The 24,496-nt window shown below is 49.7% G+C and overlaps 8 protein-coding genes across 8 annotated transcripts; 2 read left to right on the top strand and 6 right to left on the bottom strand.

Moving 5' to 3' along the window:
* Positions 1-873: 873 nt before the first annotated feature.
* MIND_00936200 (ABC transporter domain-containing protein) lies at positions 874-3,584 on the bottom strand (the record flags this gene model as incomplete). The annotated part of the gene is made up of 17 exons (XM_037365984.1): positions 874-907; positions 958-1,139; positions 1,191-1,278; positions 1,333-1,368; positions 1,419-1,555; positions 1,606-1,751; positions 1,801-1,825; positions 1,872-1,959; positions 2,007-2,353; positions 2,407-2,628; positions 2,677-2,710; positions 2,762-2,807; positions 2,866-2,987; positions 3,041-3,168; positions 3,229-3,287; positions 3,333-3,348; positions 3,405-3,584. The coding sequence occupies 17 exons, from the start codon at positions 3,582-3,584 to the stop codon at positions 874-876; spliced, it is 1,890 nt and encodes a 629-aa protein (XP_037217396.1).
* A 1,908-nt stretch (positions 3,585-5,492) lies between these two features.
* MIND_00936300 (uncharacterized protein) lies at positions 5,493-7,705 on the top strand (the record flags this gene model as incomplete). Its single annotated transcript, XM_037365985.1, has 18 exons — positions 5,493-5,518; positions 5,564-5,583; positions 5,634-5,662; positions 5,720-5,734; positions 5,787-5,815; positions 5,876-5,900; positions 5,945-6,026; positions 6,076-6,108; positions 6,158-6,169; positions 6,218-6,231; positions 6,282-6,330; positions 6,385-6,635; positions 6,689-6,746; positions 6,806-6,876; positions 6,936-6,946; positions 6,997-7,053; positions 7,113-7,284; positions 7,343-7,705. 18 exons carry the CDS (start codon positions 5,493-5,495, stop codon positions 7,703-7,705), a joined length of 1,317 nt encoding a protein of 438 aa, XP_037217397.1.
* A 209-nt stretch (positions 7,706-7,914) lies between these two features.
* Positions 7,915-9,503, bottom strand: MIND_00936400 (uncharacterized protein; the record flags this gene model as incomplete). Its single annotated transcript, XM_037365986.1, has 3 exons — positions 7,915-8,881; positions 8,937-9,370; positions 9,423-9,503. 3 exons carry the CDS (start codon positions 9,501-9,503, stop codon positions 7,915-7,917), a joined length of 1,482 nt encoding a protein of 493 aa, XP_037217398.1.
* A 1,468-nt stretch (positions 9,504-10,971) lies between these two features.
* MIND_00936600 (Vacuolar protein sorting-associated protein 74) lies at positions 10,972-12,355 on the bottom strand (the record flags this gene model as incomplete). The annotated part of the gene is made up of 5 exons (XM_037365987.1): positions 11,939-12,355; positions 11,720-11,870; positions 11,531-11,670; positions 11,208-11,478; positions 10,972-11,156 (listed from the first exon to the last, which is right to left on the bottom strand). The coding sequence occupies exons 1-5, from the start codon at positions 12,320-12,322 to the stop codon at positions 10,972-10,974; spliced, it is 1,131 nt and encodes a 376-aa protein (XP_037217399.1). The 5' UTR covers positions 12,323-12,355.
* A 97-nt stretch (positions 12,356-12,452) lies between these two features.
* Positions 12,453-13,534, bottom strand: MIND_00936700 (Proline iminopeptidase; the record flags this gene model as incomplete). The annotated part of the gene is made up of 4 exons (XM_037365988.1): positions 12,453-12,549; positions 12,607-12,771; positions 12,818-13,126; positions 13,173-13,534. The coding sequence occupies 4 exons, from the start codon at positions 13,532-13,534 to the stop codon at positions 12,453-12,455; spliced, it is 933 nt and encodes a 310-aa protein (XP_037217400.1).
* A 545-nt stretch (positions 13,535-14,079) lies between these two features.
* Positions 14,080-17,962, top strand: MIND_00936800 (TPR-like protein; the record flags this gene model as incomplete). Its single annotated transcript, XM_037365989.1, has 14 exons — positions 14,080-14,167; positions 14,220-14,451; positions 14,496-14,628; positions 14,683-15,081; positions 15,136-15,786; positions 15,841-15,928; positions 15,975-16,076; positions 16,119-16,465; positions 16,518-16,611; positions 16,657-16,917; positions 16,967-17,407; positions 17,465-17,692; positions 17,748-17,806; positions 17,852-17,962. The coding sequence occupies 14 exons, from the start codon at positions 14,080-14,082 to the stop codon at positions 17,960-17,962; spliced, it is 3,234 nt and encodes a 1,077-aa protein (XP_037217401.1).
* A 92-nt stretch (positions 17,963-18,054) lies between these two features.
* MIND_00936900 (Xylosidase glycosyl hydrolase protein) lies at positions 18,055-18,901 on the bottom strand (the record flags this gene model as incomplete). The annotated part of the gene is made up of 3 exons (XM_037365990.1): positions 18,055-18,330; positions 18,388-18,779; positions 18,871-18,901. The coding sequence occupies 3 exons, from the start codon at positions 18,899-18,901 to the stop codon at positions 18,055-18,057; spliced, it is 699 nt and encodes a 232-aa protein (XP_037217402.1).
* Positions 18,902-20,210: 1,309 nt separating this feature from the next.
* Positions 20,211-20,933, bottom strand: MIND_00937000 (Tryptophan synthase beta subunit-like PLP-dependent enzyme; the record flags this gene model as incomplete). The annotated part of the gene is made up of 3 exons (XM_037365991.1): positions 20,211-20,363; positions 20,410-20,487; positions 20,538-20,933. The coding sequence occupies 3 exons, from the start codon at positions 20,931-20,933 to the stop codon at positions 20,211-20,213; spliced, it is 627 nt and encodes a 208-aa protein (XP_037217403.1).
* Between the last annotated feature and the right edge of the window lie 3,563 nt (positions 20,934-24,496).

Consider the following 24,496-nt stretch of genomic DNA (forward strand, 5'->3'; position numbering starts at 1 on the left):
TGTGCTCCTGCTTATTATTCTCCCCTTACTCTGAGCTTTCGACTTGAGGTTCGCATGACTACTGGAGCAGTGGAACTTGCTCAAGTCGAACTGCTTTATTTGAATTTGGTTCAACTTCAACTCCAAGTTCGCGCTCAGGCTACCAAACGCGTTTTGGACTTTCTTGCCTTGCACCTTCGGGAGAGAAAACTTTTATTCGCGCTTACAGCCTGAGCCATCCCATTGTATTTCGAGGAGACCGTTTCGCTAACTCTGGCTTTCGATTCTCACTAGCCGTTCGATTTCTTGAATGTGCCGCGGCGTTTTCTCGCTCCTGTTGCACATACTTACTGATCGATTCATACTCAGATTCAGATTCTTCGGCGCGGCCTCAGGACAAGATATTTTCTGCTCCACCAAAGCTTGAATTCCTGAAAGTCTCTGGCCGACGGGTACCCAGTCACGACCACTGGCATTGAGAAACCGTCGCGTAACCAACTCAGTCCTCGGGCTCCTGTAGGAATGGGATAATTGCGCATGCAGTCTGGCGACACACTAGCACGTCTTGCCGCCAAATCTGTTCTGGTGGACATTTTCTTGCGACTTTCGGTACCTCTCCTAGAACGGCTACGTTTCATCGTGTGTCTACTAGTAGTAAAACACTGTCTCGCTCCCTGCACAAAACGTGATAACCGATCAGTGTTCGAGGTTTGTCTAGCGACAATTCGGCGATTAATACCGTCTAACGACCATTTAGATAATAGCTGAGAACTTGAAGAAGGTGCTCAGTCCGAGGATACCTCTAGCACTCATAGCGATAAAAATAATTAATGGATTGCGTATCTTATATGCATTTGATATTGAATATCTGGGTCACTGGCAGTAAATTGCCAATCATCCTGATCTCGTCCTCAGTGCAACATAAAGGCTGAAGCGGGGACGTCAGCTTTAGTGTTCATTTCATTGAACAGAACCCACCCAATCCGATAAAGGACCGTGATTCCAATTAAAACTGCTGACCACTTGCCATACGAGATCCCGCCCACATCAAGATAGGACAGAACGTCATCACCAGAAACTGTGCAAGTGTCTGGTGCGCTAGAAGGATACGCACAGGCGCACGAGTCCGTGCAACGGAATGTTAAGCCCCGTAAGTCGGACTATGTTCCTGATCAGGTAGGTCCAGACCACACGACCCGAGAGACACGCACGTTGGCCAGCAGCTCGAATGCGTAACGCTGGTAGTCCATATAATGAAACGAATAGAACCAGAAACGTGGTAGAGAACGCGCTTTAATGCTGAGATTGTGTCTCAGCTACCTCCCCAAAAGATGTTGACAAAAGTAAACTTACAAGTAACCGCCGACGCTCATCCAGAAGCCATTGATGCTGAATGGAACGGTGAACGGACAGAAGCTGCCGTAAGAGCATGAACTTACAAAGCACCGATTGCAAGCGCAGCAACGAAGATAGGCACAAGTGCGGCAACAATTTGCACCTGACTCTCGGCAGCAAGAATGGCGAGGTAAAGAAAGGCGAGGAAGCGGAAGAACGCCGATGCTCCTGCGTGAAGACCCTACAGGATTGAGTAAGCGGACCCCCAGGAAGTGAAGATGAAGACGGCACAATCGCCCAATACGAGATCACGCTAAACAGCAAAACGCAGAAGAAGAGGAATGGCATGTTGACCAGCGTATTTGAGAGGACGAAAGGGAGAGTCGTATACAACCCATTCTTAGACTCGCGATAATAAACCGCTCGTTCCTCTAGAACTGCCAGAAAGATGAACAAGCGATACTTTGTCTGGCGAGATCACCTTACAGCTAGGAATACCAGCGACAGACATCTGGGGAGCTGATAAGTTTACTTATAATGAAAAGGGGGAAACACACAAAAGCAAGAAAGGCGACACTGTAGAAATGCACTGAAAGTCGGTCATTTATCGTAGAGTCGGCTGTCCCCAGGTTTATCCATATGAGCCTAGAAAGGGATGAGATTCAAAAGCGTTAAGCAATGATAATACTCGCGCAAGCATTGCACCCATGCCAGCATACATTCCTGCTCTCACACCATATGCAAGGAGGTTACGAGCGTAGTTGATGGTTGTGCGTTCAGCCAAGATAAGAGTATGGAGGACAAGGGTAACGAACGGAGTGGCCTTGCCGTATTCAACCAACTCCGAACCTGGGGCATGTATAGCCCGAGCAGAGTCTTCAGAGTCTTCAGAGACCAAGTCAATGGAAGCGCTTTCGGCCAAATAAAATTGCCGTAGAGAGTGCGCGCTAGATTCCATGGCGTGACCTGTCGTGGTCCCCTCTTCAGGGCCAGCAAAATCAGTGCTGAGAAATGCCATGGCATGGTCAGATGGGTTGCTCTGATCATCAACGATTCAGAGCGAGGTACGGCAAGGGATCTTGGATCACTTACAAACCGACCAACAGGATGTCCCCAACGCTCCATGAAAGCAGCCAATCCATCCACCGGCCCATTGTAGCACGTTACGCCTCCCGGAGCCAGAAGCAGTAAGTTGTCGAAGGTCGAGAGCGTCTCCAACGAAGGCTGATGGATGCTTGCGATCACAAACATTCCCTCGGCACGGGCTAATGCACGAATTGCACCGACTACTTGGTAAGCAGAGGTGCTGTCGAGCTAGATACCGTCAATTACCTTAATAAGGTGAAAGGAATGATTGCATACCCCTGAGGTGACCTCATCAAGTAAGAGTAGGCGACTGTGTATTCGAACTCACTTTAAATGCAGGACCTGGAAATGATTGGCTTACGGGAATGTTACCATAGCACACGCAGCGGTGACACGTCGTTTTTGACCTTCATTCAGCTCTTGGTTAGTACTACGGCACCAAAAAGTGAACAAATTTCGACTTACCGCCCGAGATACCGCGGGATATGGGCGTACCAATTCGTTGATCGGCACAAGATTGCAGGCCTAAAGCGGACAGAACCTGGTTTACTCGTGCAGCGGATTCCCGACGCGAGAGAAGAGGAAGACTGTGGTGATGGTGAATCGTCGGCCATGCATTGGCAGCTGGAGGTCAACAAACTGAAGGCGCAATGCGTATGAAACGCTTTCACGGACGGTCAAGACGCCAATTAAGGCGTCCTCCTGCTCGACAAAAGTCGAGATTTTCTGCATAGCCTCGGCAGTCATGTCATCTCCATTGAGCTGGACCTGGGAAGATGATGATACTGAGCAGGTCCGGCGTTCATCGGAAAGCCTAAGATGGCACACCTTTCCACCGGCTAGGGCAGGTTTTCGAAAGGCCATAAGATCCAGAAGAGTGCTCTTCCCTACGGGTGGATGAATGCTAAAAACTCGAATTGCAACAGACGCACCCGCCCCGGACGGTCCCTACGATGAGTCTTTCCGTGAGGTCCGGATCTCCCAAAGCGACATGGAGAACTTACCATTATAGCCAATAGCTCCCCAGGTTTTACGAGCACAGAAACATTGTCGACAAGCACTTTCCCTTTGTCCTTCGTGCCTTGAACACGATAGCTGAGATGCCGAAATGCCAGTTTCGCGCTTCTAGTCTCGTTTTTCGTGTTGAGCCGTTCAGGCGACGAGATGACAGAGTCGGTAGACATCGAGGGTAGCGAGGGGTGGCGGTAAATGAGTGTTAGTTCGACATCTTAGACACACGGGCTTATATCCGTGTTGCGTGGCGCCAGTGCTATGTACCAGCGCCGATAATAACCGGCATTTTACCAGCCCGTCCCGTTAGATTAGCCAAGGGACTCCGAAGGTTATGCGACGTTTTTGGCTTCGGAGTGTGCGTAACCAGGTTCAAGGTTACAACCAAGTCGAAAGAAGGTTGTCACTCCGATTGATGCCGTCAAAACTGGACGAAAAAAAATCCTGAAAATTACAGACCTGCTCAACTTTGCTCACATATCGCTCAGCAATACAGAATTGACTGGTTTGACTTGGAATATCAAGGACTAATGACCACGGACGGTGCCTGTCTAACGACAACTTGAATCGGAGAACATGAAACCGACTAGAAAGCTTGAAGCGCGGAGATCTTCCAGCTTTCAGAACAGTGCAAACATGATGGATAGGAGTTACTGTACTGCCGAACATTGGGCAACGAGAAAACGATACTCTACCGCATGTTTCAGGATAAAACAACCTGGACCCGCAATAAGCTCAAGTTTGGGATACCAGGATCTATAAGAATCACTATGGGTTTCTGGCAATTTTTCCCCTCCCGCTCCCTCGATTCTTCACTTGTGCTCTTGGGAGGTAGCACATTCAATGGCTATTGAGCCCCTGATTCTATAGATGTAAATTTCTTATTTGCTCGATGGATAAGGCAGAAAACACATACCTGTTGCATCTGAAAAATCCAGGTAACATTCAAGGAGGATTCAGGAAGCATTCTTGTTGGATGATATTACCCAGCAATGTATTCATCTCAGAAAGAAAGATAAGAGTATATCCATCGGGTCAAGGGGATTAATAGCTACTGATCATGAACAAAGAAGATTAGTGAAGAATTGAGGGAGTGCGATGGACAGGTACCGTGTTGCGATTGCGAAACCATCGTAGTATGGGTCAGAGCAGATTGGCATCGCCTTTGAGTCACAAGCAGCTCCTGCTATGTACGCTTAGATTCGTCCACAGTTCGTCTTGATTACATCGACAATTCTATCATTGTGTAGTTGTCGTTCTGCATCGGTGCATGGCGACTCGGTCACGTTCAGAAGGGAAAAGAGCTCTCGTTCTAGCGTCAGATGCAACCGAGCCACTGCTTCTGGAAGCAATCTTTACGCTCAAGTTGTGGTACCAGTGCGAAGAGACGACAGAGAATGTGAGCGTGACGCGGTGACAAGAGTGACAAGAAACATTACATAATGTTTGAGGTGTTGCTCTGAATCAACTCTGCACAAGTACTGGATCGCTTTGGATGGACGAGCACCGCCGATCTTACGCGGCTTCTTCGGCTGTTTGCCTTCTGTTGCAACACCGCGACATGGGACGACATTTTCACGGTCCAATCGTGCAAGAATAATGCATTCTAGCTTGGGTACCAACCATCATGTCCGTCAATCCTCCTGGAAACTCCTCCTCCTCCTCCTCCTCCTCCTCAGGCACTGAACTGATGCTTAAGAGTACAACTAAGTTATGAGGGCAAGCAACCCGGTCGAGGAAGAATCTTTTGTGAGTTGGCACTGTATTACCTCTTTTCTCTGTGACTGATTATTTCCAGCAAAGGTTTAAGAATATAAGTAAGGAAGTAGGGTGATTTCGATGAGACAATTCCTCCCTACAATGAGACGCATCACACAACAGGTTGCTTCTGGGGACGACGATCTGGCGGAGAAGTCGATCATCTTTCATATTCTGCATTCAACAGGACATACATCGGCATTTGCTTCCGAAGGCCATATCTTCTCCACGACGACCCTGCGCTGAATTTCCTTTCCTTTCCTTCCTTCCGCCGGCGACGCTCACTCTTCATTTGTCTTTCGTTTGTTCTTCTTCTCTTCAACATGGCTGGCTCTGGAGTAGAACTCCTGTGCGTCCACCGTTTGCAATGATATCGTCGCTGACTGGCCAGTAGTTTTGGTCCGATGCTCATTGGTCTTTTGGTCCTACCCTACTGGCCGCGTTTGGGCTGATCCTTCCAACAGGCACAATTCTGAGCTCTATCTGTTATGGAGTGCGTCTTATTTGCGCATCCGCCGTCCCGCGTCTTATGAACGACCTGTGTTGCCAGATCATGAGCTTACAGGTTCGCGTTTTCCTCCTATGCCCATCTTGTGCAGGCGCTGAACATGCTTAAGATGTTCATCTACTACCAAACATATAAAAAGTGGCGCTTTAACACTTGTCCGCTAACTTGACTAAACTCAACCTTTTTGCCCTCTCAAAGGGATCTCATCTGGATTCGATACTTTGTGCGCAATCTTGAACTCCATGCGACCATCTGACGCTATAACAGGTCCTCTATCTCTTTCTTGCAGAAACGACCAACCTCCTCTTCGAAATCGGCATCATATACGAACCGCTCATCGTCCGTTATGGTCTGTTCTTACCCCGCAGCGTGGAACTTACTCATGTATTCACTGCCAGGAGCTCCAAGAGCACTTGTTGTATCACCAATCCGTGAGTTCGTCGCACTGCTACAAGCCCCTGCTCAATTCATTGGCTCCAGTCCTTCCTGGTGGTGAGTCTATTTTAATCCTTGAATGCCTTGATGAAGTGTCAAAAATAGACGCCATTTCCATTGTACGTGAAACACTTCCTTTCGACGTGTTCGTGGCTTAGGGTGAGGTCAGGTTCTGGTTTCGACGCCAATCCAAATGTTCACCGCCTGGCGCATCAGCGGTTTGCGAAGCAATTGTGGATATCGAATGATTTGGCTAATATTTTTCTTTCCAGTTATTACCGGGAAGAAGATATTCTCTGTTCTCATCAGCCTTTTCGCTTTGGTTTCTTTTGGTACTTCAATCTTGCCCTGTCCTTCCGCGGCTGATATTCTCCTTTCAGGCGGTGGTGCCATGGTCAGCATCTTCACCGTCATGCGGAATCAGTACCGCGAGTTCGCAAGCTTTACTAGTGTTATAATTCTCTGGCTTGTCTGCAGTGCATTCTGTGATGTGCTCATTGCGGTCGTCCTAACGTATTCTTTGGTGCGTTTCATTCAATTCTCTCAAGCACGGTCCTGAGTTTAACTTGTTTCTAGAGTACGCGCAAGACTGGATTCACGGCTGTCGATGGACAAATAAACCGAATCATTCGCCGTGCGTCGCAGATCAACATCCTGCTTTCAATTCTCCGAACTAATGCTGGTTATCTTTAGTCACAGTCCAAACAGGTGCTATCACCGCCGTGGCTGCATTGTTGGACCTCATCCTCTTTCTATCATTCCCAGTTGCGTATCTTCTCTGCGGGTTGCCATCAGACTCTGATCATTCTTATTCCCTTTTCAGACATCAACAGTGTATGCATACACCATCGACATTGCGTCCGAACTGATGATCCCGTTCACAGGCAATTCATTCCCGACTTCCCGCTTTCCAAGATGTACTCGATATGCTTGGTCAGCACGTGCGTATTTCCCAACTTGAATTTCCCGCTGCATATCCTCGTTGTTGATAACTCATTAGATTAAATGCCAGGGCACGCGGGAAATCGGATGTCGAACAACAACGCCTCCCTAATGCTTTATTTAAGGATTCCACGGGCCTAACTTCCGCATCTGCGATCTCTGGCAGCCGTGACGGTGCGACGGGAGCTAGTTCATTGACCAGTCCAGTCAACCTTTACTCGTCACCCATTGTACGGAGTCTCTTTTTGTACTCATCAAGTGTGCTGATGCATTTTCCTCTGTTTGAAGCAGTATTACCCTGGCTCTGGATCTATGGCTACCCTCGTTCCCACTGATCGATCAGCTTTGTCAAGCAGCGGGCATCTCAAGTCGACCTCATCTTCTTCCAACCTCATCTCGCGGCCGCTCACACGACCTCGTTCCAGGTCGCAACCGCCTAGCCACAAGAGCTCGTATGATGACTTGGAGAAGGGCCACCGTGAACGAGACCTTCCGCCTGCGCCGCCGACTCACAGTCGTGACCCTTCAGCCACGGGGAGACAGCCGCATTACATCCAACCACGTCCGCGTAAGGACTCTGCGGCCCAGGCGATGTCTCAGGCCCCCGTTGTCCTTGAACCACGGAGGCCACCACCACGCAATGCGTTATAGAGGACACTTTACATGGACCCACTATTTAAGGACTAAACAGTACCAAAATTTCGATTTGAGTCAGCGGCTGGTGGACGCTGTGTAAACTGTACAAGTACATATAGATGCGTCATTATCAATTCGATCGTTTGTATAATCGATTATTAGAGTCTAAATAGGTATAAGTTGTCCATGATTGAAGGTTGATGGGAGAGAGCGTGTGTTTGTACTTAAGAGCGTGCGATAATCACCGTGTCAGCATTCACGAGCGTCGTGACCGCCCCGTTGGGGGACAAATGCGTCCAGAGACACGGTTCCGTGGCTGACTTCACGTCCGCCTTATAATCCGTCATGTTGAGCACCCTTCCGCCAGAGCAGTTCGCGTATCCTGCATAAGATAGCTCGTGTACCGGACCCGGAAGGTATGTAGGGGTAGCGGCAACCGCAAACACGTCGAAGGGTGCGGGCCAGCATGAAATGGTGTAGCGGAGAAGCAACCCAGCGTTCCCTTGCTTCGCTTTGCTATTTGGACTCAGGTTCCTTAACCGCGAGCGGAACTTTGAGATCAGCCCGGTCGAGTTAAATAGTGTCTGTGTTCTGGGGGTTTCGCAGTGGGCGGAGCGAATTTCAGGAAGCAGGTCTATATTTCCAGAGAGATGGACAAGAAGCCTGGCACGAGAACGGCACAGACGGTCCCGGAAAAGCTCGATGCGATAGTGGACATGTGGTTCTGCATTTTCAGATACATCCCAAAGAGTATGGCGATGCAACTCAGTCGTGAACGCTGGTATTGGTGTGGTCGCAGAATGGATAGACATTGCGCAGCGGAGGGAAAGCGTATTCGTTGCCCGCCAGTGGTGGCGGAATGATTTCAAGCTCCATTGAAGTAGGACCGGTACGTGGGGAGAGAAGGCGGAGGCCGTGGCCAAGATGATGTGGTTCGAGATCGTGAAAAGCGAAGAAGCGGTATCGTTGAAGTCTGACTGGAAGAGGATATACTCGTCGTTTCGCCAGTTGAGTAGGAGGATGAAGGTTTTGGCATGTGCTTTGAACGTTGTTGAGAGGAAGCTGCCATTCATATGGGTGTTGCTGAACTTCTCCAGCTCAGCATTGACTCTGAGGCCGGTGGAGATGTTCAGCCGAGTCTTGGCTTGCCCAGTGTCAATATCGACGTCGATTATGCCAATACGGGAAGTTCTTTATATGCATCAGGGTAAGTCGGGTCCATGCTTGGCATGTACAAAACGCTCACCTTTCACCCACTTTCCTGATCACTGTTCCCAGTCGCATAGAATGCCCGTTGTTGAGCATTTCAACTGCGTAGTCATGGACTGCACCAAATAAACTCCAGGCTCGCCGACCAGTCCCGACATCAATGCAGTCAAACTGTTGGGGCCGCACGACGGTAAGATAACGTCCACCTGGGAGAAGCTTGACGGAGCCGGAAGCCGCTGAAAGACTTGGGTCTGTGGAGTGTAGCGCAGGGGTAATCTTGAGGATCCGTCGACTTCGCGTTGAAGACAAAGGACCACAAACGGTATGGCGGATGTGCTTAATAATGGCAGCTGTCGAGTAATTGTCTTCTGCAGTGGTGAGCGTGTCGACCAGACCACGAGCGGTGAGGTCGCGAAGAACCGATAGCCAGACTGTTCGGCATTGGGAAACACGGTGTAGAGTACGACTTGTCTGACAAAGCCATCAGACTATAAGTTGTACTTAACTTATCTCGGTCGCGCACCAGTGCAACTTGGAGAACCGTCGACACGTCACAGAGGGACAAAACTGCGATCCAGATGTCGTCGTTGAGGACAGAAACCATCGCAAACGACTCAAACTCGTGGAGCCCCACGCGTCATTGGCTGGCGCATGGAGACTTGGGGAATAGATGCCGTGATGAATACCAGCGGAGAAGTTTGTTCCACCAGGTCGACACGATTGGTCGCATCACACGTGACATACAGTAACGTCACATCAGCCTCCCTTCTCTTTGACTCTTGAGTCTTTCCCAACTCTTTCTACAGATCCGTTCGAATTAATTCAGGGATTGAGGGACAGTGCTCGCGCTGCACTCGGCAGATGATCGTCAATATCGAGGGTCAAGGCTGTTGCTGGCTGTCCATGTCCTCCTAACTCGACAAGCGGTGCAAGGGCTTTATCAGGACCCATTTCCTCTACTTCCTTCCTCAAGTCTTTTGCCGACGCTTGCTATTCTATGGCCCTACCTACTCGCCGCAAAACCGTCGCCATTGGGGATGGGGCCTGTGGGAAGACGTCTCTCCTGATTGTGTTTTCGGAGGGCAGGTTTCCAACGCAATACGTTCCCACCGTCTTCGAGAACTACGTAACGGACATCATCGTCGACAACGATACCGTCGAGCTTGCACTATGGGATACCGCCGGTCAGGAAGAATACGACCGATTGCGACCTCTGTCTTACCCAGATGCCCACGTCGTATTGATCTGTTTCGCCCTCGATTCACCCGATTCGCTTGAGAATGTTTTGGAAAAGTGGGCACCAGGTGAGTAGATCCGACCGATTCATATAATCCAAACTCAAACTGAAGATGTATGACAGAAGTGCAGTATTATTGTGGCGCGCGGATGCCTGTCGTCTTAGTTGGCTGCAAGGCTGATCTGCGGGGCGACCCTGCGTACGCTAGTCTTGTTACCCGTCAACAGGGTATGGCGATGCAGCGTCAGATCGGGGCTGGCGCCTACGCGGAATGCTCAGCCAAGACCGGTGTTGGCGTCCATGAGGTCTTCCAGATCGCGACGAGGGCAGCGTTGGCTGCTAAAGCAAGACCTTCGATGCACACCAGCCGAACCAGATGTTTTGTTCTCTAAGGATGCTTGTCAGAAGTATGTACTCCATTCTAGATCGTACTTTGTATTGTATTGTATACCCAAACAGCTTTCAAAGCATGAACACTCTATGTAAGTCCAGTCCAACGCCAATGGTAAGCAGGTTGGTCGTCGTCCTCGATGGCTTGGCTGGTCTAGAATCGGCTTCCTTTCTTTCCCGGTTATGGCTAAAATATGACAAGCTTAAGGTATCGTAACGTGAGGCTCCAGGAGGTATGTACATGTATTTTGTCGATGATACATCGTGCAACGAGCTCCATAACATTAACGGGAATGGCTAATAGACGGAGTGTGAGTGGAGGAATGACAAGGGGGAAAAAGACGGACCAAACAACGGTGAAAGTCTTCTTGAGAGACCGAAATATGAAAGGAAGAAGTATGGTATGGGAATTCGACGTGATTTTGTGGAATATCTTCCTCTGTCCTCATAGCAACGAATCAAGCTTGCTGAGGACCTCCAGGACCGCCGCAATCAGCTCAAAGCCGGCATCCTCGTCCCCACCGATAGCCTCAGTTCGAGCTGCGGCGACAAGTCCGCGGACACTCTCCCGCCCGACGTCAACACCACCAGACCCAGTTGCAATACGGTTTTTGCGTTTAGATTCGGTGCCTATCAGCAGTTAACAAAAAATGTAGGACAAAAACAAGTAGGATGACTGACCACCTGTGCCACCACCAAATGGCCAGACAGCAAACTCTGCAAGTATTTCATCACATCTGCCAAACGCCGCTTCCCGCTCCTCGTATCCTAGTCGGCCAAATGCATTATCAAGTACGGAGGCGGTGTAGGCTGAGCAAACAAGGCAGACAGAACGAAGGGTCCGGCATTGAGTGCCTTCCGCGTCCAGGGCTTGTGGTGGAACTGCGCTCGTCCCGCTAGTCAATAGTGCCACCACGCGGTTGACGACGCCAGCCTTGACATGCGCGTCCGCCTAAGGCTGTGCTTAGCAAATATAACTTGAGTTCAAGGATGTAGAAACTTACTACTGGATGTGTTGCCATATCAAACAACAAAAAGTTCGTCTTTTCCGTTCTAAGAACGCCCTTGTCGACTAAGCCTTTCGCCAAACGCTCGCGAACTTGTTTGAGCTGGAAGCCGATCTTGAGCACATTCCAAGTTTCACCTGAGAGTGTCAATGCCAGATTCCCGCCTAGAAGAGTACAGAAACTCACCACTGAGCAAGTCAACCCATGTCCCCACCCCCATCTTTTCACCCGAGTCTTCAGTTTGCTTCATCATCTTCAATGTCTCGTCCAACAATGTCTCTCCAGTCTGGCGCGTGGACAGCACAGTCACCAACCGATCTGGCAGCGGTAGGCGTTTCTACAATGAATGAGCAAAGCTCGGAGAAGGACGGTACCGAAAAGGCACACGATACGAAAAGAACTTACGCGTCCAGGGTCCCTCACAATGCCAATTCTCCGTCTGAGCGCGAGTTCAATGAGTATGCAGCCTCGCAGGGCATAGCTGATGTTGTCGTTCCAGAAGCTGAGATACCCCTGCTTGTCCTTGATACCGAGCAGCAGCACTTCCTCCATCAGCGTTAAACGAGGAAGCTTCCCGCCAACTCGAGCGTCCTCGCCAGCCTCAAGAACAAGGTCGCGTGGATCGAAAGCTACACGCGAGCCGCCTGCAAACGCCGACCCAGCATGTGTGCTTGTGCCATTTTCAGACGAGGAATTGTTCAGTGGAGGAGTGGTCGATTGGGTGCGGTCTTCGTCACGGTCGGTGCTTGTAGCCGGCGCTCGTCGCCGGGAAAGCCCAGAGGAGGCCATTGTGAACAGCTCAGCGCTGCGGGGGATGGGTGGGGTCACAGAGTGACGGTGATGTATCAGGCTGGATCAGGTAGGTGACCCGGTGCCGAGAACCGTTGAACATTGCCAACTTTGAACTAAGTTACAGTACTCATGCATTACGATTGAGGAATCCAGCAACAAGCTCCATGAACTTCTCGCGCTCCTCCCAATGACACATATGGCTGGATTCCGCCAAAGTAACCCATCTGAAAGCACAACTTGAAATCAATGCGATCCAATTGCAATCGAGACTGCTGACGAACCTCACGGGTCCAGAAATCTTCTCAAAATAAGGGTACACAGTTGAATCGCGCGCTTCGTCGTATGCACCGTTAATGAGGAGGGTGGGAACAGTAATCTTGATCGCGTCCTCCAGCATCGACCATGTCTTCAACGAGCCAGTGACGAAGAATTCTGAAGGCCCGTTCCTAACAAGCCTCAACAACAAGCATGAAAAGAAAAAAAATTGCGTACATAGTGAAATAGACAGTTGGATCTTTCTCAATCCATTGCATTGCCTCCTCGAGCTCTGTAGGAAAAGGAATTCGACAGAGAAATCTTTCGTAGAAAATGGCCATTGCTCGTTGATATTCTGCGCTTTCCGTGGTTCCCGCAATTTCGTGGTCCGTAAGCACCTGCGCCACTTCGGGTGGAAGAAGAGTGCGAAGATATGCAGCGGCTTCTTCCCAAAGTGGCATGGATGCAGGTGAGGATTCGATAATCAGCTTTTTGAGGCCAGGCGGTTGACGAGACGCATGTCGAGAGCCGAGCATTCCGCCCCATCTCAGAAGGTGTCAGAAGAAACTTGCAAATCCGGGTTGGCACATACGACTGGCCTAGCAAAGCGTAATCGTTATCGATGCCCAGAAACTTCAGTAGATTGTCCAACTCGTCTAAGAAAAGTTGCTCGGTCCAAAAAGTCGTATCGTCCCTCTTCTCGGGAAGATGTGTCGACTTTCCGTTGCCCAGTTGGTCATAGAATATGACTGGTATCCCATACTTCGTCGCAAGGTCAATCATACTGAGGAGGTAGTTGTGGGGGACCCCGGGGCCGCCATGAAGAGTTACAAGTGGGCGAATGCCGGAGGTGAGCGAACCCACAATCTTATACCAAGTAACACAGTCTTTCCCTGCGGCGGGCAGGGAAAACGGCGCTTCTCCTTCAGTAGTTATGATCTCGGAGGTGCCCATGTTTGTGAGACTTAGAAAGATGTGAATTGATGCTTATAAGGCGGCCCTGGCGCTTGAAGCCTGAGAACTGTGAGTCGAAGTTTAAGAAAAGTTGCACTCGGACCGGCAGCCTTTTATACCGAGTGGACATTGATAGATGCAACTTCAGACAAGCCCAGCGGTAAGAGCCTGAGTGTGACGCAGGATCTGCCTAAAGAGACTCAGCGAAGTGCTAGTAACATCATGATGCCACTGTTTGACAATTGCAGTGGCAATGGCTTGGAGTTGGCTAAGTATGGCCTTTGGGTGACCAGGGTGAGACATGTCTTGACTATGAGTATTCTTGGTGAATCGCGTTGAAGGGCCATGCAGCCGAGTAAGTATCGGTGCCCATCAACAGATCAATTTGCTTTTTTCACCACAACCCCCATCTTCTATTTTTGCCTTTGCTCAGTCGTGCGATTCTGATTATCCTTCCATCTTTTTGTTTGCGTCGACATTACCCTCAACCTTCGCGTGTTCCTCCTCCTCAGCATCGTTCGCCTTCGTAACCACCCCATAAATTCATGCAGATTAAGATAGAAGCCTTCGACGACTCGGAGAACGGTGCTCTACAGACTGCCATAGCTATCCCTGATAGTTCACGTCCTTTTGGTGCCTTTCGCTTCCCTTACGCAGTCGAGCAATCCGTTGACGACTGATACAGAGCAACCTGCTAGTGCGGTAGTAAATGAAGAGGATCTAGTCGTAAAACGCGTTGTTCTCCGTGGCGATTATGGGTCCTCTGATTCCGACTCTGATTCAAGTCCCGACTCTGATTCAGGCTCTGACTCTGACTTCTCTTACGCACCCTCCTCCTCTGAATCAGACGATAGCGACGAAGAGCTGCCTACAACCATCCAGTCAACAGCAGAAGTTAGCGGAAACGATGCTTTCGAGTGCGCCTTTTTTGTTCCTAATTGCACCAATTATAGCCGTATAGCCGTCTCGTTGCCAAAATTCGAAGTCACAACGGCGCTCACGGAGACTCTGAAGCCGTGAACGGCGGGCTCCTTTCCCGCGAATGGGATTTTGTCATTCAAGAGACAACAAGTACACGACAGCAGGGGAAAGGGGTATGTTTCCTCTTTCTTAAATCAATATAAAACCTGCTTATACCCGTTTGGCAGGGTAAACGCGCTTACTCTGGTCCAGTTGTTTCAGCCCATCTTCGCACTCTTCTCGGCGACGGAAACCAAGCATATGTCGATGGCGAGCTGGATAAGGCCACCCGCATCATGCTCGAAGTTATCCGAATCGAACCGCGAACGCCAACTGCTTGGGTTGTCCTCGCCCAATGTTATGAGGAGAAAAAGCAGCAATCTTGTGCGCTGCAACTTCGTATCATGGCTGCTCATCTGCGGCAGGACGCTGAGGAGTGGGATCGGTTAGCAAAACAATCGAAGGAATTGGGTTATCCGCAGCAAGCGCTATATTGCTGGAACAAAGGCCACCACGTAGATCCGAGCAACGTGGCCGCTCTTTGGGACTGTGCGATGTTGGCGCAATCTGTCAACGACATGAAGTCGGTATGGTGCTCCACCTCGAATCACATTCCTCGGGCTTATACTGGGTTCTTCCAGGCTCGTTTTGCTTTTCTTGGAATTTTGTCTCGCTTCCCGCATGACCTCCACATCATCTCTCTTCTTCGGCCTATTTTGATATCATTATCCGATTTGCAAAAGTGCGCAAGTTTGTATAACGATGCATTTGACCACCACCGTCTACTCTTTCCTTCTGGCAACGGTCCTTCCACCTCATCGAGCGAGGATGTCAAGCCGAGCCAGCACGTACCTGGAGGTGGTTTTGGCGAAATGGAGGTTCTCGTTTTAGCTGACCTATTCAATGAGCTCGGAGAACATGAAAGAGCAATCGAGACTGTCAGAAGAGGTATACGTTGGCTCCAAGGTCGAGGAGAGGACAACTGGTGGGACCTGTGCACGGATGACAGAGAGTATGATCCTACAGGCCCCGTCGTCAATCGTGTACTGGACGCGATTAACGATGTCAGGCCGGGATTTCATCCGCTGAACGTCAATGCTCGTCACAGATTAGCTGTTGCGAGGCTAAAAATCGGCGACTTAGAGGAGGGGCAGGTCCACGCTGGCATGATTCTCGCAGAGGAAATATTGGATTATGGCCCACTCTTCACGGAAATTGCCGATGCCTATTTTGACGTTGATCAGTTCGCAGAGGCGAGAGATATCTATGAGAAGCTTGGTAGCTGTGAGATGGTATGTATGTGTACCAATCTGTGCGGGTTCGATGCTAACCTTGGTAATTTTCAGACCAGCAACATCCATATCCTCACCCGCGCTGCTATTTGTATGCGCACGATGAACGATCTTCATGGTGCTGCGGAGGTCTATGAAGCGGGTAAGCAAGCCTATCGACTGTCGATTGATTCTCACTTTTTCGACAGTGCGTGTGGCGGATCCCGATAACAACGAGTTGAAGATGGAACTGGCTGATATCTATGAAATACTCGACGAACCAAGAAAGGCTCTGGACTTGGTCTATGAAGGTATAACTGTCTCTTCCACGACCGCAAGCTGACACCGTCCAGTCGTGGATTCTCGACGACGTCGGCCCCGCGAACATCAACCCGAAGAAAGTATTGGCGCAACTCTGAGTTGTGTTCCGGGTCTAATTCAAGAACGACAAAAGCCACCCCAACCAAAAACGATGTCACAGATGAAGCATATTCGCAAACCCCCACGTTTATTGCCTGATGAACTACGGGCGTTGGAGGCTGAAAAGGATCAAGAATCGATGGAAGCGTATGCTCTGATAAAGCAACTTTGGGATGGAATGCAGCGTGGGGATGAAGAATCGACCAATGCATGGTTAGTTGAAGCTAGAAAGCTTGTTGAAATGTTTCGAGAGACGAGACGACTGTTTACGACTTCTAGAGTGAGTTTTATATTGCCAGCTTTTGATTCAGTATTTGACGCTGTGGAGTAAGGTATATCGCGGAATGGGCCCTATTCGCCGCACTCGCAAACGCCTGGATCAGGAGGATGAAGACAAGATCTTGAATAGGCTACAGCTGGATATAGGTAAGTCATTCCATTTCACTTGCAACGAATTTGAACCGTTCGTAGCTCACCAAATCGGAAGCCATTCGCAGTCTGGTATCTCAAACTCTTTTCGTGGGATAACAATCGACGAATGGTTGGAACTATTCCTTCAAGCGTGTTTGCTCCATCTATCCATTTTTCTGATTCTTACAGTTCTGCAGTACTCCTTTGTTTTAACCCGTCAAGGGGACTATGATGAAGCGGAAGAAGTTCTTCGCCATCTACTGGTATCATCTGCGTACAAAGTGCCTGTGTATCAAGACCGTATCCGAATCGCTCTGATGGGTAGACCGTTCTACACACTCCTTACACTATATGCTGATCCAGTTTTCAGCGGTGGCCAGGTTTGTCGGGCGACTTTCTGTTGTTGTCGAACAGTCCCGCAAAATTCACACAGCCCACCAGTTCCACAATGAACCTCTTCGTCTCTTGCTGGCTACCTTGGGTCCTAGCGCGACGTTGGGAGTAGATGCCTGTTTGGGCTCCCCTTTCCAAAAATACCTCCATCGGGAGGTGGTCATCGCAGACGCAGCTGTCTATCGACCGGCGCACGTCTTATGGAACACTCCCATTCGTCGTTTCAGTATCAACCCCGCAATTAGTGGCGACGTAGTACTGGGCCCCGAGGATGTTGATGAACCGTTAGCGGGAGATCTTGATGGAACCAAGAAGCCAAAGCAACGGCTTCCTGACTTTTGTCGTAAACCCAATCCCGTCATCATTGCAATCTATGGGTGTACCTTGCTGCTCTCGAAGAGTTACCAAAGTTCCATCTGTGCGTTCCTTGAGTTTTCAGGCAGGGAACCGTTGCACGAGCTTATTGTCACAACAGATTACCTTCTTATGGCACATGACCTTACCCCAGAAGACCCACTCATCTCGCTCAGTCTAACTGCTGCTTTACTCGGACGAGCATGCCAACGGCAGTGCGACAATAGACACCATCTAGTTGCCGAGGCAATGGCATTTCTAGCTCGATATCGTGAATATCGTGCTGGAATAACAGATCAGCACAACAGTGAAATTGAATATAACGTTGGGCGGTCATTTCATCATCTTGGTGGGTTGTTCACAAGCTCAGCGCTCGATGCTGACAATTTACTTCGTCTATCCAGGCTTGTATTCGCATGCGGTCAAGCATTATGAACGAGCGATTGAGGCTGCTGACCCGAACGTTCGTCGCTTTTCCAGCTTGCCTTCTGCTTTAACTTGACCACAGGATCCCACCTCGTGTGTTTCAGAAGCTGTCTATAATCTTACTCTCATCTTGGTGGCAACTGGAGCTCGTCAGCAAGCTGAAAGCCTTGCTCGTCGATGGCTGTCTGTCTAACTCTTGCTTTGTAGTCGTCATTATGTGTTGTTGTTTGTTGTGTTTATTTTTACACGTAGATGTACGAGCTACTAATCACCCTGATCTCTTGCTTAGGACGATGTGAACGATGAGATCAGCACTGAGCCACCAGTCGCCTTCGTCGCGTAGTTGAAAATTCCGTATCGATAACCCATAAAGTATTGCCAGTCGGTATTAAGCGCGAATGACGGGCCCAGCGTCGTGAAACTGTTGCCATCAAGCGAGTAAGAGAACACGGCGGTTCTGCTCGAATTCGGCGCAATGTTGGCAACAACGCGCAACCAAACTTTCTTCTGAGTAATGGTGACGGAGGAGACAGTGGTTCCAGTGTTGGTCGTTGACCAGTCCTAAAAACTCGACATTTCAGATTGGGTCATACTCCCGAGTGGGGGTAAGTAGCGTACAGATTCGCTTTGGGTGATCCCGTTGGTCATGCCGATTGTGTATGCGCTTCCGTCGCGTTTAATACCGATCCAAGCTGAGACATGGCGGAAAGCCACAAGACCAGCCCGATCACCGTCCGCCATGTTGGTGAAATCCATGACAAGGGTGCCGGTGCCGACGGGGCCATGAATACGCTTGGTGAGGGTGTTGCGAGCAGCGTAGAGGTCCACTGTGACGGTTGCGGTGCGAAGCGTCAGACCGTTTGAGACGGTGAATTTGGTCGTGTCGGGATTGTGGTTCCACTCCCAGGTGGGTCCTAAGGATGATCCGGAGAAAGAGTCGGTGCCAGTTGAGGGCGTTACTTGAGGAAGGACATCAGAGAAGTGTTTCAAGGACGAAAATCGTGCATTACCTGCGACTTTCGCAAGCGGATATGGATATGATGCACCCCATGCACCGCTTACAGTGGTTACCGAGGGGAAACCGTCTGATCTATGACTGACCTTTGTGGACAAAACCCAGTGATGACTCCATTCGATGATAGCTTAACGGTTCACAATGTGCACAATGTCATCATGATCATCCCGACAGGCATCCTCCACTTCCGACTCAGTCACTAGCGGAACTGGCCAGGCGATGACCGTCATTATCATTGTCATATCAAAGAACGATTTCGACACATAAGTGATGACTGGGACCGGCTGATGCCCTTGTCTAATAATAATATGATAGATCACCGTTGGCGAGTGGTCGCCAGCCCGCCGGCTGCGCGGCGTCTCAACCTTGCTAGCGCTTTGGCCAGGCCATTTACAGATCAATAGCATAGAATTCAATGAAATACCCTAAGGGAAGGGGAGGCGATGCGCGCGTGTGTCCTCTTAAGTTATTGATAACTCATGTTACACCACTTACATAACTTATCCATCGTTGAGCGTATGAGAGTGGAACTTGAATGCGAGCTGTTGACCTCTTCTAACGAGAGTTTGGGGCCGCCGCCGCGAGTAGAAAAATACTTCGCTGGAAACAAGTCTGAAATCTTGATGAGCCGATTAGCTCCGAAAATGTTTGGATTTTAGCCGTGGCCATAGGGTACAGGGTATAGGGTATGTAAGGGTATTCTCCAGTCAAGATTTGGTTTTGAGTGTCTGTAGATCAATTTCCTCGGTATAAGTATCCAAAATTGAACTGAAGGAAAATTGTGAGACCGTGCCAATAGGCTACTACTCAATGAGGAGGGGCCCCTGGGTAGAATAAGGAAATCTTTTGGGCAAAAACGAGTCGTGCGAACCTTTGTTTAGTTTCGTATCCTGGTGCCAACCTCAAGACAATCTGTTTGTAATCGGAGCCAGAGGGCCATAACCCAACTCAGCATGACCTCGACCACTGGGTCAGACCCTGCCGTTAGAAAGCACCTTATATGTCCTATAGCACATTTTCACCGCCTACTGAGCGTGCGTGAATTCTGCCGAGCATCTATTGATGAGCTATAGTCGAGTTTAACTTCAACTTCCAATCTCTGATTCTAAAAGCGGTTTGACACTCAAACCGGTTCCCGGGCTGGTGGTTTGGTTTGGTTTCAATCCCGTCGGGTTATGGAGCAAGACCGCTTACAATTTGATAACGCCACAACTTCGTCACGGTCTTCACATTTCGTTGTCCAGTCGAAGGAGCTATTTGCGTCAGGACAGTTACTTTGGAACTTGCGGTTCCTTGCCAGTGGTAAGCTGAGACTGATTCGAAGATATCACCCCGTTATATACCCTGTAACCACGGTCCGTCAGAGCGGCATACCGAAAACTTCAAGCGACGCAGACCGTTTAACCCTTTTATGAAGCAGTCCCATCTAGTTGCAAACCTCCCGTGATTCCGGAGGGCTGGATGGAGTTCGTTGACTGGTTACCCTCGCGAGCTCCGCATGGAAGTTATTCAGGACCGCGTTAAAATGGAATGGCTTTTCGACCAAGTTGAAGGTAACCGTGGCTTGCTCCCCGGAAATCTAGCGAGGCGTTCAGCCAAATCCGAATCCGATGTCGACTCTTTACGGCAATATGGGATCTGAGCTCCTGATAAGACTTTGACGACCTTGCATCAGAGAGAGACAGTATGGCCACGCAGAAGAACTATCCGTTCGTGAGTAAGGCCAAGCAGAAGACTCCGTTGGAGAGCGTACAGGTGGTTCGAGCCGACAAACTTGCAATGCAGGTTCGGGAATGTAACAAAGGTTCAAGATATGCCTACTCATCTGCAGATGAGAGTCGCACAAGGTGGCAAACCGACATATGTGACCCTGTGCATGGGTTTCCATCGACCCACTTGACTTTCCCACCCGCAAACCGACTGTGGCACTCACGATGGTTTTATAGGTGGCAGTGGCGCCTTGTAAGTCGACGCTATGAAGTTGTGTTGAAATAGCATCGAAGCTCTGGAGCAATTGCACGGGAGAGTGGCCAAAGTTTTGGCAGCCGTTCCGAGGCCCGGTCAAAGATCGGAGAGGCAACGTGCGACGTCGAGATACGACATAGGTTTCCGTCTGAAGGACATTGTAGTGGTGACTTCGGCGCGCCATCGCCAGGACTTCATCATATTCGACAGATAGAGGGCCAGGTTGTCCGCGTTATGGTCCAAACCAGATCGTAAAATGGCAACGACTTCCACGCTGGACGCCAAATCGAAGACTCCATCCGCGTCGCAAACAAATAGCTTGTCTGTATCAAACTCGAAAATCCCCACCGTCTGGCGTGGCAGCGATACAGGGCGGAGAGCGATATCCATAAAAGTATGAATCGTATTGGACGCTCAAGGCAGGGGAGCTTTGTCACTGTCGAAGTTCAAGGCAGATAGAACATTGACGTAGTGCCAGGGCTTCCATCCGTTGAAGCTACGCGGAAGCTTGTAAGATCCATCGCCATATCCTTAGAAAAATTAAAGCGAGACGGGAGTCGAAGGCGTCACTTACCGCGAGTGCTCATAAATTTCCCAAAGAGACGGCCACCAACAACAACAACATCCTCCCCTAGATGCCCTTCGTTGAGCCGTTCAATTCTCGTTCAAGAGAGGTTTTAGCGTTCAAATCTACACTCTCCTGGTGGTTTCCCGTAGCCCTATCCAACACAATAGCACGACAATCACCCGCATTTGCGAAGTGAGCCATTCGGTTCTTGAGGTCAACGTCAAGCACTAGTGCGGTGCATCTAGAACGTAAAAGTCGAACGGATTGATTTGCGCTGGATTTCGTCCCAGTAGAGAGGTAATGAACAGATGTCGTGCCTCAAAATTATGTAGCAGTCTTCGATCCTGCTCCTCGAATATCCGCACGTTATCGTTGGGGCGAGCAACAAGGAGGGCTTCCGGCAATATGCGACATAGTATGGTCGGCAGTATTAGGTGGTCCACCATGTCCTGCTGAGCATTAACGCTACCTTACATCTTGGTATCGTGAAATACCATCATAAACACCAATAGTAAGCGGGATTTATCGGAAGAAGAGGAGATGGAAAACCAGTCTTCGATAGGTTGACTTGTGGGCTGGAACCGAACAAAAGAGAGACGGGTTCCACGAAGAGTTTGAATCTCTTGCTTGAATATTCCAGGCATTTGGAAATCTTGATCATGATTCCGAAAGCAAGCTCTTGAGTGAGGAGTGCAACAGGGTGATACGAGCCTCCAAGCGGTGAACGAACCAGCCCAGATCACATGACTCGGAGCTTCCTTCACGTTCCTCAGATTGACCTTGCCACAATTCTTACGGAAACCAATCCGCATATCGACCTCCGCACACAAGCATTTTATATCTCTTCGTGCAACTTCCTCACGACAGTATCGGACAAAGCGCGTGAAGTTGCCACATTAGTTGACCGACGAACGAGACACGCGTCGGGGGTCAAGCGCACGGTGGAGAAGGGCCACGTTGAAGCTGAGACAAAAGAACACAAGATTGAGGAACTCTAACTAGCAGCTGGCATCCTCCCTGGGCATGTTGGCTCAATCTGACTAGTTATTCAGACCTTCATCGGGAGCAAGAAGAACACCAAGAGGCCGAGGTTTCATACGGAACGAGCTTTCATACGGAAGGCAGTTAAGCCCCAAGCCATATTCTCGAACTTCCGAGCCGCATTTCTTCCCGGTTTCAATAATCCAACGATGGCTGTCTTGTACCAAACGCAGCAAACATGGACTGGGTTCGTGGCAGAATCTATGTTCCCGTTACAATTGCGTGATACTTTGTGTTAGGCGGCTCAAGGAGTTCAAGGACACTACGAAGCTCTTCACGATGGATGTGGTTGGACGACACTATCCAATCATCACCTCGGTCAGCGGCCTCCCTCATGACTGCATTCATCTCGTTCCGTGCCCTGCCTCAGTTGGCAGAGTAGTTATCCTCACCAGCAATACCCTCATTTATGTGGACCAATCGTCTCGACGTATCGGGCTTGCTTTGAATGGTTGGGCTGGCCAAATATCGGAGCTTTCGATGCTCCCGCTCTCATCAGAAGAGCAGTCCCGCGGCATTACCCTTGAGGGTGCGAGGCTTGTTTTCGCAGACGAGAAAATGTCGTTCTGAATTCTGAAAATCGTTTCCGCCGGTAAAACTGTCTCCAAACTTGTCTTCGCCTTGTCATTGGGTCAGAGTACCATCCCTGACACTGTCCGAAAGCTTTCCAATGGCCTGGTTTTCGTCGGTAGCCCTGCCGGTCCATCAGTGCTCCTCAAGTTCCTCCAAATAAAAGGAGATAGCCCAAGAAGAGGGTGTCCCAATGCATACTCTTGACGACGACGAGGGTGATTCTTTCATTTTTCTCTCTGTTTTGACTCCGTTGACCGTCATTGTCAGATATCGATGGACCAGTCAAGAAAGACAACAAGCTCACAAAGGGCACTTCTTGGCAACGAAGAAGACGCGAATCATCAACCCACTTGTCCTGGTTGACACGTTGGACACGTATGCCTCTATCGCAGATATGACCTTTGCTGCGGCACAGAATATTAATAGAGTGAGTATCTATAGATGTTGACCACGTCTAACTGGATCGTGCCTGAACTGGTCGCTGGCAACGGGAAGCGGGGTAGTTGGTGGATTCACCCTGTTCCAGGTTTGCTCCGTGTCTTTTACTTGCCTTTCATTCACTTTTATCAGTGAGATCTTCCTGTCGTGGTGAAACGCAAGTTACACGCCCTCGGTGGTACGCGGGGTATCTGGTCGCTTCCTATCCGCTCTATAACCAAGTCAACTGGGGATAACGGGGACCCTCAAAGCCAAAATGACACTCTTCTCATCGGTACCGACGCCACCCCCACACCAGGATTATCTCGAGTAAGGAGGTACGGCACGCACCGAAAGGCAAAATATTCAAGACAAGCTCAAGGATGGCAGTATGCCCCGTGCCAAAATTCGGTCCTATAGCATCTGTGATCCATATGTTATTGTTATCCGGGAGTACGACCCGATTGGCGACACGGACCGAGGTAAAATTCACAGGAAAGACATGTCACCGATGCGCGATAAGGTTGGTTTCATTGCATTCCAGTTTGAAGTCGAGTTAAGTTTTACCTAGTCGTCGAGATACTTGACTGGCTGCTTCTTCATCAACACAACTGGACTCTTTGATAGCTGTTTGCAGAGGGCAATACCACCGAACAGCGCAGTCAGTGTGGCCAAAGGGCTCCTGCCAAGAAGCAAATGGCTTTTGCTTGTTCGTTGTTAAGGTTTGGCTTCTGATTCTACTGAGCTTCATTTTTTGATTACTTGTTCAAGAACTGGACTTTACCGAAGCTAACCCTGGCCTTCTCGACCCCATGTTGTAATCCAACCCTCATTCCAACCTACTACATATCCGACCCTACGTCCGTTCAGCGATGGGCCCCCACAAAGAACCCTCTTCCGCCTCACCGACTTGGCCGACTGGCCACTGTCCTTGGGGTCTCAACTCCGCTCCCCGTCACCCATATTGTCTCCTTCATACAACGGTTCAAATACCACATTAGACCAATACCCACGATCTCCAACGCCATCTACCGCAACTTTCTTCGCATTCGTCGTCATTCAAGTATCTCCTCCATATAATTCCGCCAGTCAACTTACCTCACGACTCGGACGCGTTCGACTCGGATTTGACACCCCCATCCTCTACC

This window comes from Mycena indigotica (genome assembly GCF_014461135.1).
Source record: "Mycena indigotica strain 171206Taipei chromosome Unknown Mind.scaff0008, whole genome shotgun sequence".
Taxonomy (NCBI): Eukaryota; Fungi; Basidiomycota; class Agaricomycetes; order Agaricales; family Mycenaceae; genus Mycena; species Mycena indigotica.